General features: G+C 40.8%; 1 protein-coding gene across 1 annotated transcript in view; it reads left to right on the top strand.

Annotated features, from left to right (window-relative positions):
• The window catches only part of LOC121385773 (serine/threonine-protein phosphatase 2A 65 kDa regulatory subunit A alpha isoform-like), a 50131-nt gene extending 44973 nt beyond the window's left edge, over positions 1-5158 (top strand). Inside the window, exons 14-16 of the mRNA XM_041516551.1 lie at positions 263-354; positions 2054-2087; positions 2635-5158. Of these exons, the coding sequence (XP_041372485.1) occupies positions 263-354; positions 2054-2070 (109 nt within the window). The 3' untranslated portion in view covers positions 2071-2087; positions 2635-5158. The remainder of the gene's footprint in view (positions 1-262; positions 355-2053; positions 2088-2634) is intronic.
• Positions 5159-15039: the final 9881 nt, after the last annotated feature.

The raw sequence follows: 15039 nt of genomic DNA, 5'->3' as shown, positions 1-15039 counted from the left end.
TGACTGAGTCTGTGTTTGACTGTTTATGACTAATTCTGTTCATTGCAGTGTTATTCATAGCCATGTCAAGTCGTGACTGAGTCTGTGTTTGACTGTTTATGACTAATTTTGTTTTTTGCAGTGTTATTCATTATGACTAATTCTGTTCATTGCAGTGTTATTCATAGCCATGTCAAGTCGTGACTGAGTCTGTGTTTGACAGTTTATGACTAATTTTGTTTTTTGCAGTGTTATTCATTATGACTAATTCTGTTCATTGCAGTGTTATTCAGAGCCAGATTAAGCCGTGTTTAGAGAAGTTGAAGATTGACCAAGACTTAGATGTCCAGTTTTACGCTTTAGAAGCCCTGCATGGTAAGTGAAACCAGTGGTGTCCCCTATGGAAAATAGCGCCTATGGCAAGCACTGAAATTACGCCCCATGTCCAAACATCTGACACCCTTCTTTTAGATAACGTCCGACTTTAATAGAAACTGCTCAGTGGTGGCCCCCTTCAAGTGGCTCCCAGGGCACGTGCCATACCAGCCATACCAGCCATACGTGCCATACGTGCCATACCAGCCATACGTGCCATACGTGCCATACCTGCCATACCTGCCATACCAGCCATACCAGCCATACATTCCAGCCATACCAGCCATACGTGCCATACCAGCCATACGTGCCATATGTGCCATACCAGCCATACCTGCCATACCAGCCATACCAGCCATACCTTAGGTGCGCCACTGAGTGAAACTGATAGTCGGGGAAAGCTCACTTTGCGCATTCCCAATCTAATTAAAATTAGCTCCACTATTACATATGGATCTATAAAGGCGAAGTGTAATTGGTCGATATTTAAATTGTTATTTATAGATTAAATGTCACCTAGATGTGAGAGTCCACGCAATGCTGTTAGATCTACTGGTGGGACCAGTAGAGCGAATTTTACTCAGATTTGCGCATTCCTTGCCATACATTTGTGCAAAACCTGACCTTGAACTTGGTTGTGAAGCACCTATAATGATAAAGGATGGAAAATAAAAGGAATGTCAATACATTTGATGGAATTGCAAACTGTTGATGTTCTAGTGATGAATTGTAATCGAAAACTGATCAGTTGGGATCTACGGATGTGATGATCGATTATAAAAATCCATGATTGATGTCAGTAATTAATATGTCCTACACGCAGCATGCCTCTGTCAAAACACAGGCCGGGATGCAGCCAGCCCACTGGTAAAGTGTTCACCTGATATGCCATTGGTCTGGGATCGATCCCATTGGGTGGGCCCATGTGGCTGTTTTTCTCATTCCAGCCAGTGCACCATGACTGGTGTATCAAAGGTCGTCGTATGAGCTACCCTGTCTGTGGGATGGTGCATATAAATAATCCCTTGCTACTAATGGAAACGTGTAGTGGGTTTCCCCTCTAAGACTGTATATCAAGTTTGCCAAATGTTTGACATCCAATAGCCGACTGTTTACCTGTCAAAACACCCACAATGTCCGTACCTCAAATGGAACAGGAATTTATATCTACGTATATCTCATTGCAATAATACAGGCCACTGCTGCCTAAACTTCCATCTCCACAAGCTTAATATATGTCACACAAGTGACTGTCAGTGTGGTACAGGCCTGCAAACACCAGAACATATCCTACAACAATGCCCACTACACAACTCGGAGAAGCCACTTCTGGCCGCATGGAACAGACCTACATTAGAAGCTCTGGGGATCCAGGGACGACCTGCAAACAACTGCCCAATTCAACACTCGGATCGGAATATCTGTATGAGGCAATTTTCACAAATTTGAACGAAGAAGAAGAAAAAAAAAAAAAAATTGATTATGAATTGCTTCAGTGTAGTTTTTTGTGTGCTTTTTTGGGGGAGGGGGGTGGAGAGGAGTATATTTTTAAATGTGTAACTCATCCCCTGTGTACATTATTTGATTAGTTCGATTTTGTTTCACTGCTGTGTTGACATTTTCGTTTATAAATTGTTTGTATTGTTACGAGACAGTTTTGCACAGTGAATTTTAAAATATGTTTCCTTGTTATTTTCAGAACTTAAATTGAGTTAAAGAAAAAGTTTAACAAGGTGAGTAAGACACACATGAATAATCTTAGGCTAGAGCAGGTAAAAAGAACAATTGGGGGGGGGGGGGTGAGGGGGGAGCATGCCAAACTAACTGAAAAAGGGACGAATGGACAAACTCTTGAAAAAGGCATTCCAATGGTGGGGAAAAAAATTAAAAGAGAAAGAAAAGGGGCAAGTGGATATTTTTAGGCGGGGATGGGTTGATATGGGTGATGGGAATCCTGGAAAGTCGTGGATATTTTTAGTCGGTCTGGGATCAATCCCTGTCAGTGGGGCCCATTGGGCTATTTCTCATTCCAGCCAGTGCTTCACAACTGGTATTACAAAGAACATGGTATGTACTATCCTGTCTGTGGGATGGTGCATGCATATAAAAAAAAACCCACCTTACTTCTAATCGAAAAGAGAAGCCTATGGCTTGGGAGAAGCGTGTTTCCCCTCTCATTTTCCGTGTTATCCGTAACCATATGTGCAATGCTATTTAACTGTAATTAAAATGTGTTGGGTGCGTCGTTAAATAAAATATTCCTTTATTCCATCACTCCAGGTTCTGACGAGGAGAGACAGATGTGTACGAGCCACAATGAAACACGACGTCGCGAGATTAGGATTATTTACAGTTGTGTCGTTAGAAGAGTCAACATTATTTTTGTGTTTGTTACCACTGGACATCGCTAACACTAGAGTTTCGTGTCGCTGCCCATCCATGGACGTCTTTAATCTCTCTGTTTTACCGGCGCATTTCTACATTTCCATACCAATCGCAGTCTGCTAAATATGTCGTAATATTCAGTGTGACGTTTTTGCTTTTTAATTTTTGGGCAAGACGTCGTTAGAATGAAAGTAAATCTTTACTTTAGGTGTGATTTGTTCGTTCAGATTTACGTAAACACTTCAGAAAAGACATTGCATTCTCTCTTTAAAGGGGCTGTCCTGAGTTTGCAGCCATTTCTAAACGTTTTCCGCTAATAAAATATTTTTAAAATAAAATTATGATTTATTTAATTTTCCTGCTCAGAATATGAATATTTTGTTATAAACCATACATTTCTGGACATTGTAATGTTTTGTGGGACCTGAACATCAGTTCCGATTTAAAATAGTTTAGTACATACAAATGTATTACTTATTCCAATAGCCAAACGAAATTTGAAATGATTCGGCTGAAGGTCATTTCAGATGTATTTATTCGTATAGCGCTTTATATTTAAAACATGTTGAATTAAGACAGTGTTTTAAAAACTGGAAACAGCAGGATGTGTGTTTATTTTGTTGGGTGGAGGGGGAGGGAACGAACGGAAGTCTTGCTAGGGCTGAGAAAGCCGGGATAGTCCCTTTACAGGATATCGAAGAGCGACGTCTTATAGGAAGAAAAATAATGAAAACTAATGCGGATGAATATCGTGAATAATTTAATGTTAAAAATACAGCCGAGACTGCAACCTTGCCAGTGGAGAATAGTCTTGGCTTATTTTCAGCACAAACCTGTGAAATCCTAATTTCTCAAGACGTAAATCCACGATGTATACACAAAAGATTAGAGGTACGTTCTCACAGTTGCATCTGGCCTGCTTGACTATTATTACATGCGTCTGCCATGAATCGTCACAAATAAACCGATCGCCATAACTCTTCACAATTAAATCGGGAATATCAAAATTGTGATGTGTTGCCACTAGGTGTAAACAGTGCTTTCCCTTGAAATTCCTTTACCTAAAAAATATTCATTGTCTTATCGGTGAAAATAGCAGCCAATTCTTTATCACTGATTGGATTTGACAAGAATACACATTTTAAAAATAGCAGTAAATAAAGTGATTTTGATGGGGGGGGGGGGGGGGGGGGGGGGTTGGTTGGTGGACATGTAATTCCAGCTATAATCTTTACATTTCGCAAGGATGGAAAATAAATAGTTATATTTTGTCCTTGTGCAACTGTTAGACTGTCTCTTCAATGCAGAATACAATCGGTCAATACTAGGCTACTAAGAATGTCTAAAAGTTTGGATAAGAATATTTTATGCCCATTATTTAGAAATTCTTCATGTTAAACAAGGTGTATGACATAATTAATATCTTTTATAAAGAACCATGAAATTTGTCTTCTCGAATGTGTGGCATATATGTATCAGAATATTCATCTGGCATGTTTGCAGACTGTTGCTTATATTTCATTAGCCATTAGATTTGTTGGTTTACGTCTTATTGTTTTATTAGTATACAGTTAAACCCTGTTATACACAATGCCAACGTCGGGAGCCAAGCGATTCTGGTATGTTTTGACGGTACGTGTAGAAGGAATTCTTGGTGATCTCTGACACAAAGTTATTTTAAATATAAAAAGTCTTTTAATGTTTGTTCACAAGTATTATTATGTAAACCTGCACAGGAAGTTGTAAACCCTTTTCATTATTCTAGTTAATTCTAACTAGAATAACTGAATCTCATTAGGTCCAACAGATATTACATGGCGTGGGGAAAAAATTATGTTTCAGTATCCATCAACTGCTATATAAATATTGAATTAAATTGTAGATCAAAGTGAATCTTATTTGTATTATTGTGTTAAAATTAACAAGAAATAAAAAAGACAAAAACACTAAGCAACAATAAAAATTCAGTGCTTCCTTCTTTCCCACCTCGGCCCCTTTACGACTCTACAGGTTTTCAAATCTACTTAAGGTAACCAACGAAGTGTGTTATTTTAAAAAAATTATAATAAATTAAAACTATCTTGACATTATTTTCCCACTCTACAATAATTTAGTGTCTTTCCTTATTCTCCCAGCCAATGTATCTTTGGTGCTGGGGATGTCCATAAATCTCCATTCATTCTCCCACCCCCATGTAAACATTTCTGATAAAGCCAATACCCCCCCCTCCCTAATGTGTACACAGCTTTTCTCGTTAACAGTTGACTTTCCCTGTGAGTATTGCGACAGATGAGTGTTATTATAGTTGTCTGTCAGATTTGTAAAAAAAAAATAATAATAATCCTGTTTGCACAAAACTTGTTGTATTTATGTGATGTAAGATGAATGTAACGACTTAATAAATGTTTTGTGTCATTAATCATTTTCTGTTGTTATGTTAAAAGGAAATGATACATGGTATCAATGGCATAGCTTGCCATAAACATTGGAGATGGGGTGGGGGGAGGACAAGTGCCACCCCAACCCCCTCCCCGAGCTGGATCAAATCCTCACATTTTCATGGCTCATCTTCGGTATAATCAGATGTTTTGACAACACCCCTAGGTTCGCACACATTTTGAGTACTTTTTCTTTCTTGTTTTTTTGCAGGTACCCCATACACATTTCAATCACAGGGCTACTTGACACAGTGATACTAGATGAAATAAAACTGCGTATATCTTTTTCCCCAGATATATATATATATATATATTTTTTTTTACAACCAACACACATTTAATACCAATCACAGGACTTGTGTTAAATTCTTTATCAAAAGTTTGCTGCACCTCCATCTTTGACCCAGCCAGAAGTTATTTGGTTTAGTACTACCGGTTACGGTTGTATGGTACCAACTCTAAGAAGTGTTTGAGGTGCACCATGAAATATTTATGGAATAAAACATTAATTAAATCTCTTAAATGGTATGTGACCCCACCCACCCCCTCCCCTTTACATTTTTTTTTGCAGGTAGATTTGATGTGAGGTGCCACACATTTTATTGCTGTACTTCCTGGGTGTGTTGATACGCTGCTTATATCAGTTTATTAGTAAACCTTAACATTATCGGCATTCAGAATTAGAAATCCATTGGTAGCAATTTTTTCTGTCATTTGATCATGGCAGCCATCTTGAAATTCAAAATGGCCATCATTTTAGGATATTTTACATGTATCTTTACTCCCAGTCAACATAGAAACACAATTTTTGTGTCTATTTTCAATTTTGAGGACCATGAACTTGCTAATAATATTTTGTTTAGTCATTTGAACATGACTGCCAACTTGAAATTCAAAATGGCCATCATTTAAATATCTTTACTTTCAGTTGACCCACAACAATTGAGGTATCTTTTTTACATTTATGAGCTCGGTGAATGAATTCATACAAAAAGAAAATTCTTGTCTAACCTAGGCAGCCATCTTGGAATTCAAAATGGCCACCATTTTAACATATTTTCTCATATATTTCAAATCCCAGTTAACATAGAAACACAATATTTTTTGCCTGTACATTTTTGCAGTCGTGAATTTATTGGTGACATTTTTATAGTCATTCAATCATGACAATCGTCTTGAAATTCAAAGTGGCCACCATTTTAATGGGTTTTTTTTGTACATCTTAACTCCAGGTAGAAGCACAATTGTTTTTGTCTATGTACATATCTGGGATCAACAAATTAATTGGTGACATTTTTATATCATTCAGTCACATTAACCACCTTAAAATTCAAAATGGCAGCCATATAGAAATTCAAAATGGCCACCAATTTAATTATTTGGCGAACAATTTTCCTCCTAGTCCACATACATTTTACATTAAATGATTAAACTATTGCATAATCTTGAGCTCAGATATTTTCTTGGGGATGTGCTCTTTGGGTATACTGTTTTTATATTCCAGAGATATTTGGCAGTGTTTCATGCAGACTTGGTTGGGGTCAGTGGATTTGGTATATTTGCGTCTGTGATGTTGGAGGTGCAAGCTGCACCAGAATCTGTGGCATAACTAATCAGATGCAACTGTCGTGTCCGTAAGTGTTCAGGTAGATGTATTTTAGTGTCAACGACACAACCTTCAATGTACCGAGTGTTGCATGCGTGAAGCTGATGAGGACTCCTGCAGTATGCATTCTATTACAGACAAAAGTAGATGCCTAATATGCCATTATGAATTATAATTTACAATAGGTATGTTCCTTTATTTCATTAGTTTAAAAATATAAAACATAAAAATAATAGGTATTGCAACATTTTAATTATTTCACCTAAAAATGTACTTGGGAACACAAAATTGCATTTGTATATGGACTAAGAGAAACATTATTTGTTAAATGATTAAATTGGTGTCCATTTTAAATTGCCATATGGCTGCCATTTTAAAGTTTAAGATGTTTGCCATGACTGGATGACTATAAATCTAAACAATTATATTCATTAACTACTGAAATGTACATAGACAACAAAATCGTGCTTCTACGTTAACTGGGAGTTTAGGTATAAGAAACATTTTAATATTAAATTAAAATTATGGCCATTTTGATTTTCAAGATGGTTGACATGATTGAATGACTATAAAAATAAAACCAACCAACTGACGGACTACAGAAATGTATATAGATAAAACAAATTGTGCTTCTACATTAACCTGGAGTTGAGATATGTGAAAAATATATTAAACATGGTGGTCATTTTGAATTTCAAGATGGTTGCCATGATTGAATGACTAAATAAATTAATTCAACCAATTCATGAACAGCAGAAATGTACATGGACAAAAAAAAGTGTGCTTTCATATAAACCCTGAGTTGAGTGCGAGTGCGAATAATTTTTACATGCTCATATACCACTAGAGTTTCGAGCATGTCCGTCCCGGGGCCTTTCTCTGGATAGCCAGGGGCTTGTCCCGGGATAGAAAAAAAAATTAAGCGGACAATTTTGAAATTTACATCAAAAAATTAAATAGTGGGCCTTTAAAATTTTGATGCGCATCTGTAATATAATTAATAAAGAAAATTCTACTCATTAAATTTTGTCGCTAAATTAGATCGGGTGGTCAATTTTTTTTAAAATAAGATCGGTGGCCTGACTCGGGATTGGGGATGGGGGGGGGGGGGGGGGGGGGGGGTTGGGGGGGGGGGGGGGGGGGGGTGGGGGGGGGGGCGGGGGGGGGGTGGGGGGTGGGGGGTAGGGGGGGGGGGGGGGGGGGGGGGGGGGGGGGGGGGGGGGGGTGGGGGGGGGGGGGGGGGGGGGGGGGGGGGGGGGGGGGGGGGGGGGGTGGGGGGGGAAGGGGGGGTGGGGGGTGGGGGGGGGGGGGGGGGGGGGGGGGGGGGGGGGGGGGGGGGGGGGGGGGGGGTTCGGGGGGGGGGGGGGGGGGGGGGCGGGGTGGGGTGGGGGGGGGGGGGGGGGGGGGGGGGGGTGGGGGGGGTGGGGGGGGGGGGGGGGGGGGGGGGGGGGGGGGGGTGAAAATGGGGCGGGGGGGGGGGGGGGGGGGGGGGGGGGGGGGGGGGGGGGGGGGGGGGTATTGGGGGGGGGGAGGGGGAGCATTGTTGAAAATGGGCAGAATTTTGAAAACAGCAATAAGTAAAAAAGTTAATAGAATTGTCACAAGTCAAGGTTGGTATCTAGATTAATTGTGTAGTTGGGGGTCTCTTGTGACAAGAGGCAGGTCTATCTGTATATTTCCAGGTATAATATGTACATTGTGGGTTTGGACTTGTGGCAAGTCTATCATTATTTTGTTAGCGTGTATTATGTACATTTCTCCAAAGTAAAGGAGTACTGAGCAGGACGGTTGAGTTGCACGGGCGTATCGCTTGAGGCAATCTTGCTGCATTGCAGATATTGGTTAGCCAATGGGAAAATGGGTTGGGTTAGTTCCAAGGTATAAAAGTAGTTACAGTATTAGAGTAGAGCAAAGTTCATAACTTATTAAAATCGGAATTTATCAGAGAAACACCCAGTAAATCTTGTCACAAAAAAAACTAAACTTCAATCAACAAACAGACTCGGACGCCACCAACGAACCCACAGCGGACTCGATGGAAGTTACCGCGTCCGCCATCATAATAAACAGTAAACAAACACATTCCCAGTCTGGAGCTCGACGCGGTAAGATGTGTTTGTTTCGCTTGTGCACGTGCTTTTGTGTGCTCGACTTGGGGGTCCTTCATTTCGTTGTTTTTGTCAGCGAAATGAAGTTTTCTACTGGGATGTATGCGGCCATTGGAACTGATTGAACGCTGGAACGCTTCTCGTTTCGACAGCCTGCACCACCAGGTTGGATTCTTTTTTTAGCGAGATTCCTTGCCTCCACGTCATTTCTCCGTCTGACTGGCGACTTGTTTTTTTTCGTGACTCGTATGACGGCCATACTGCAGAACGCCACAGACCCTAGGTAATTCGTACGGGAATCGTACGGCTGTACAATCTTTTAGTCGCACCGCAGTTGTACGAAAAATCGTTCAAGTGAGAACTGGGCTTTAGTCTCTACATGTCCGAGCCTGTCCTAGCAGCACTGGAAGATTGACCGCCCCACTCTTAAGAAGAAATAGGAAGCGGGGTCGGCCCCTACTACTCTTTTTCTAGACTTTACCTTGCTTTATAGTGATACTATCTCGTATCCTCCGGAGTCGGGGCCCGTCCGCACCACTATACCAACCCATGACGACTGGACTATACCCTAGTCTCATACTCTCTCGTTCAGACGGATCCGGCTTCTCAAGATCTGTATTTGAGCACAGCACTACACCTTAAACGTCTGATGACTGTCAATCTAGGGGTTTTCTTGACGGGATGCAACCCATCTCGTCCCTTTAAGCTGTGCACCCAAACGGCCTTAACGAGGCCACTCGCGTGGACATATCGATCGGACTTTAAACTTTTAGATCTGCGTTCAAAATTTTATGTCGAAATTACTTCTTTTAAAAAAAATATTATTAAATAGTCCGATCCTCTCTTCTTTCTCTTATTTAATTTTGGACTGTCCTAAAATGCTTCAAATTATATAAATATTCGGCCGAGCAGTCAATTATTTATTTATTTTTGGCTTGTAACCTTTTAATTTTTTGTATTTATTCTATTAACTTTTTTACCGATTGCTATTTTCAAAATTCTGCCCATTTTCACCCCCCTCCTCCATCCCAAGTCAGGTCACCGATCTTATCGGAGGTCGGACTCGGGATGGGCGTGTTCGAAACCCTAGTGGTATATGGGCACGTTAAACTAGTTATCATAAACAAACCAGCACGGACGGGAATGAAGCTACCGACTAGCAGACACCCAAAATGACGATCTAGAGCTAGGAAAAAAGACAAACAACCAATAACCAAAAAACTAGCCACCAAAAAAGGAATCAATACCCAATCGCGACTGTATACTCGTCCAAACATCTACCTACCCTCGAGATCAACAGCACTAAAAAGATTAACCAGCCAGAAAAGTAGAACGCCAACCAAAAACGGGAAAAACCAAAACGCCACTAACTTCCTAAAAACAAATCTATCCAAAACGGCTCAACCGACAGTAAAACCAAAAACCGCTAAGTCATCCGGAATAGCCACCAAAAAAATAGGCAACAACCCCACCAACCATACCACCACCAAAGCTATACCTTCCCTACTCTCTATCTCTTTCCTTAAGACCACGCCCCCTCCATCCCTCACCCCTGCCACCATCATCCCCCAAAAACCCATCTCTAATCCCCTCCCCTCTGCTACCACCACCTCTCCTTCTCTCACTCCCACCCCAACCCAAAACCCTAAACCTACCACCCCAACCCCTCAAACTACCATCCCTACCACCCCGCTAACCCATGGCCCCCCCCCCCCCAACTCAACCTGAACTACCTACCAGCCAATCAAACAAAACCAACAATAAATGGCTAGTAAAACTTCACCCCCTCCCACCCCAAGAAACGACCAAACAAGCCCTTCAAGCCGGTAACCCGCAAATAAAGATAGACGAAGTAAACACATGGACAAACGGATACCTACTGATAACAACAACAGTAACCAACAGTAACAAGATATACATTCTTGGCCGCCGCTACCTTCTTCAGCCCTATGAAGTCAAACCATCTAAATGCCACCACTGCCAACAGTGGGGCCATGGGGCAAACAAATGTCGGCACCACAGGAAGCTCTCAACATGCTTTAGATGTGGACAGAAACACCCAAGAAGCTCCCTAAACTCGCCATGCACTAGACCCATACAGTGCCCAAATTGCCTAAGCCGGCACATGGCCCACGACAATCGCTGCCACCACTACCAGAAAGCACGAAGGCAGCTAAAAAAACCCCCAAAAAACCTAACTACCCAGGACTTCTGTACTGACTTTCGAGCGATGAGGTTGTGTTCCGAAGAGGCCCCACCTGTTCCGAAGAAGAGGACGAGACCGACAGGGGCGGTGCAGGGTGATCCAAACTCGGTGGCTAAACCACAGGGGGCGGTTCATTCTGCGCGGCCGCCCTTATCTACTCGACCGAAGCACTCGCCAGGAGCAGCCCAGGGGGGACCAAAGCTGTCAGCTCCACTGACAGTGGCGGCCCCTCCTGTAGACGCACCAGCGCAAATGGACACAGGACATCTGGTCATTACTGACCCCCCGGCAAGTCCACCAGCACCTCCGGCAGTTGTTGCTGTTTCAGCGGCGGTCCAGCGAGAGCCCAAGAGGAGGAAGATGTCGACGGCCATCATACGATAACATCCGACCAACCCCATTGGATTCTCGTCTGCGACAAACTTCCAGCAAAGTACCGAGGAGCAGTTATCGGGGATTTCTCTGACAGCAAGCACCTCAAGGGACCGTGGATAGAAGATCAATGGCGCCAACTTCCAACAGGACAGGGGAAGTACCAGCTACAGGCAGCCATCCACTCAAAACAACTCTACATGACAGCACAGCAGGACGGACTGTACAGGCAGGGACTCCTGATGCCATCGATGTCCAACGCGACCATCTATCGCATCCTAAAGATGGTACTGCGGGACATCTATCCAGGAGCCATCGACAGAAACATCCAGCTGTTGACTGAAGAACTCCCCAACTTCAGGCCTGAACAGTCCATCACCTCGCCATGAGTCCTGCTGCGCCAACATTAACTAGGACATGTAACCTCCTTTTTTGGGCTTAGTTGGACTTTAAAAATGTTTGGTCGAGTTCAAAATAACTTATGTTTAGTTTTTTATAAATAGTCCAACACACTTCATTTTGGCGCCCGTTCAATTGCTCAAATCACCTTAAAACCTTTTAGACCGAGCAGTCAAACTTACGTTTGGGTTTAAATTCTTAGTCCGGACATGATTGGGATGCAGTTATTCTCCTTAGACTTAGTTTTTTTTACAGGTAGACACAAGGAATCGAACTTTAGCCAATGACAACAAGGCTATTACTTGGTGTCTACTTGTCGGTCCGCACAGTCGCTGGACCTTTACTAAATGGCTTTATTCCAAATTCCGTCCACCTCAAACTTACCCCCCCCCCCCCTTCCTTTCCTGGACTTAGTCACTGGCGAAGTCAGAGATTGAGCCCATGACAGGCGTGCATGAAACCTTTGTGGTATATGATGTGCACGTAAATCCCTTATAACTAACTAACTACCCAACAAAGTCAAACGTTTCCGCAGCCAACACCAATCTCAGCAAATATAACCTACGCCGACGTAGTCAAAACTAGAGAACAAAACCAAGTTAGCGAACTTAAAACCATAATAGAAAAATTAGTCCTGGAGATGTCAGAAATTAAAAACAACCTTAAAAATCAAAATTAAATTTAAAAAACCAAAGTTTCTATAACAAGTCTCCACACACCCCAATAGACAACAACTACCAAGGAAAAAAGGGCCTTAGCGTTCTCCAGTGGAACGCTAAAGGCCTCCATTCAATGGGACATGGTGCTGAACTCATTCAACTAATTATCACCAGTAACAACAAGCCAGACATCGTTTGCTTACAGGAAACCTGGCTAGGAGCCTCCAAAAATAAAGCTAAATAAAAATAAAAAATAAAAATAATCTTAACCAAACCATTCAAAATACCAGGATATACGAGCTATTTCAAAAATAGAGAAACCAATACTAGAGGTGGACTAGCCACACTAATCAAAAATAATATACCCCACTTAGAAATAAAATTCCAACCACCAAACATTAATAACTTAGAAGTCCTCGGCCTAACAATCCAGCATGATACAAGGAGTATTGACGTCATTAACGTTTACAGCTCGCCAGGATTAGAGCAAAATAAACTAACCTTAAACGACTATAATAAACTTATCAACTCAAACAATAATGTAATCATAGTAGGAGATTTTAACTGCCATAGTAACTTATGGGGCAGCTCCACCACAGATTTCCAAGGCGACATTCTAGAAACTTTTATTAATAATAACAATTTAGTCTGCCTAAATGACGGAAACATCACCTTTGTCTCTGATATCAATGGAAGCACTTCAGCCGTCGACCTAACAATTACTTCAAATAATATAGGAGCCAACTCAAACTGGGAAGTTTTGGAAACTCTTAATAGTGACCACATGCCCATAATAACTAAACGCAATTGTAATGAATCCTTCACAGAAGAAGAAATATTTACACCTAACTTTAATTTCTCTAAAGCAAACTGGGCAGGATTCTCTAAAGAATGCCTAAAACTTAAAGTTAACACTGAATTAAATGTAAATGAAGTCACTAGTGAACTCACTAATAACATTCTAAAAATAGCCGAAAAACACATACGGATAACTAAACCCTTTAGGAAAAATAAACCAGTCAGCTGGTGGACTGATGAGATCAAAAATAAATGAAATTTTAGAAACCGTATGAGGAAAATCTTTTAAAAAAACCTGGCAAACCAGAATACCATACCAAATATAAAATAGCCAAAAATGAAGTCAGCAAACTAATAATTACAGCAAAACAAAACAGCTGGCAAAAATTCTGTAGTGAAATAAATAATAGAACAACCGTTAGAGATATGTGGAAAAAAGTTAAAGCCATCCAAGGACACCGTGCCATTCCCTCAGTCCTTCAAAAACATAAACCAGCACTATCTAATAAACAAAAAGCTAACCTGCTTAGTAAAACCTTCAGTAAAAATAGCAGCAATGAAAACTTCCCTAAAGAATTTCTTGAACAACTTATTAAAAATAATACGTTAATTACTAATAAACCAACCGAATCTAAACAACCTAATAATGATAACCTTGAGTTTAACCAACCATTAACCTTAATTGAACTCAAAACAGCACTCAAAGCTAAAAACAAAGTACTGCAACCGGACCAGATAAAATTAGTTATACTCTACTGAAACAAAAATATTATGCAGGATGCAGCGTTACGAGTGGTGTTATCGCTATTTAACAAGATCTGGAGAGAGGGATCTATGCCCGAAGCATGGAAACATGCTGAATGCTTTTGTCTCCCTAAAGCAGGCAAGGATCACTCTCTTCCAGGTAGTTACAGACCGATAACGCTCACGCCACATCTATGTAAAACCTTAGAAACCATTATAAATAAACGACTTAATAACTACTTAATAGAAAATAACCTTATAGCAAATACTCAAAGTGGGTTTAGAACTAAACACTCCACCATGATGGAATAGTCAGACTACAAAATACCATTAATGACGCTCTCAGAAAATCTAATAAAGTAATAGCCATATTTATAGACATTGAAAAAGCTTTCGACATGATATGGAGACAAGACCTACTAACTAAACTTAACGATAAAGGAATAAAAGGGAACATGTTTAACTTTATTAATAACTTTATACATAACAGATCTATAGCAGTCAGAGTAAATGGCCAGTACTCAGAAAAAACAGATATACTAAACGGAATACCACAAGGTTCGGTCCTATCACCAACCTTGTTTAACATATTTATAAATGATCTAACCACGGCACTTTAACGCCAAAGAAAAACCAAACCAAGCTTCACCTCTAAATACAGCACTATTTGCCGATGACTGCGCCATCTGGCGAACAGGCAGAATAACCTCAGCTCTCTGTAAGAAAATGCAATTAGACATGGATAGACTTAACCAATGGGCCCTAACCTGGGGCATTAAATTATCCGAAACTAAAACTGTATTTATGATCTTTAGCAAACCAAAATATTACAGAAAAATGTCAGTTAACTTCCAACGGTAAGCTAATACACAGAGTTAAAGAATTTAAATTTCTAGGAGTCATCTTTGACTCGAAACTAACCTTTCGACCACATATTCTAAACTTAGTTAATAGATAAAAAACACCCCAC

This window comes from Gigantopelta aegis, chromosome 12 (assembly GCF_016097555.1).
Source record: "Gigantopelta aegis isolate Gae_Host chromosome 12, Gae_host_genome, whole genome shotgun sequence".
Taxonomy (NCBI): Eukaryota; Metazoa; Mollusca; class Gastropoda; order Neomphalida; family Peltospiridae; genus Gigantopelta; species Gigantopelta aegis.
The sequence above is the reverse complement of the archived record's forward strand: the minus strand, read 5'-3'. Positions and strand labels throughout refer to the sequence as shown.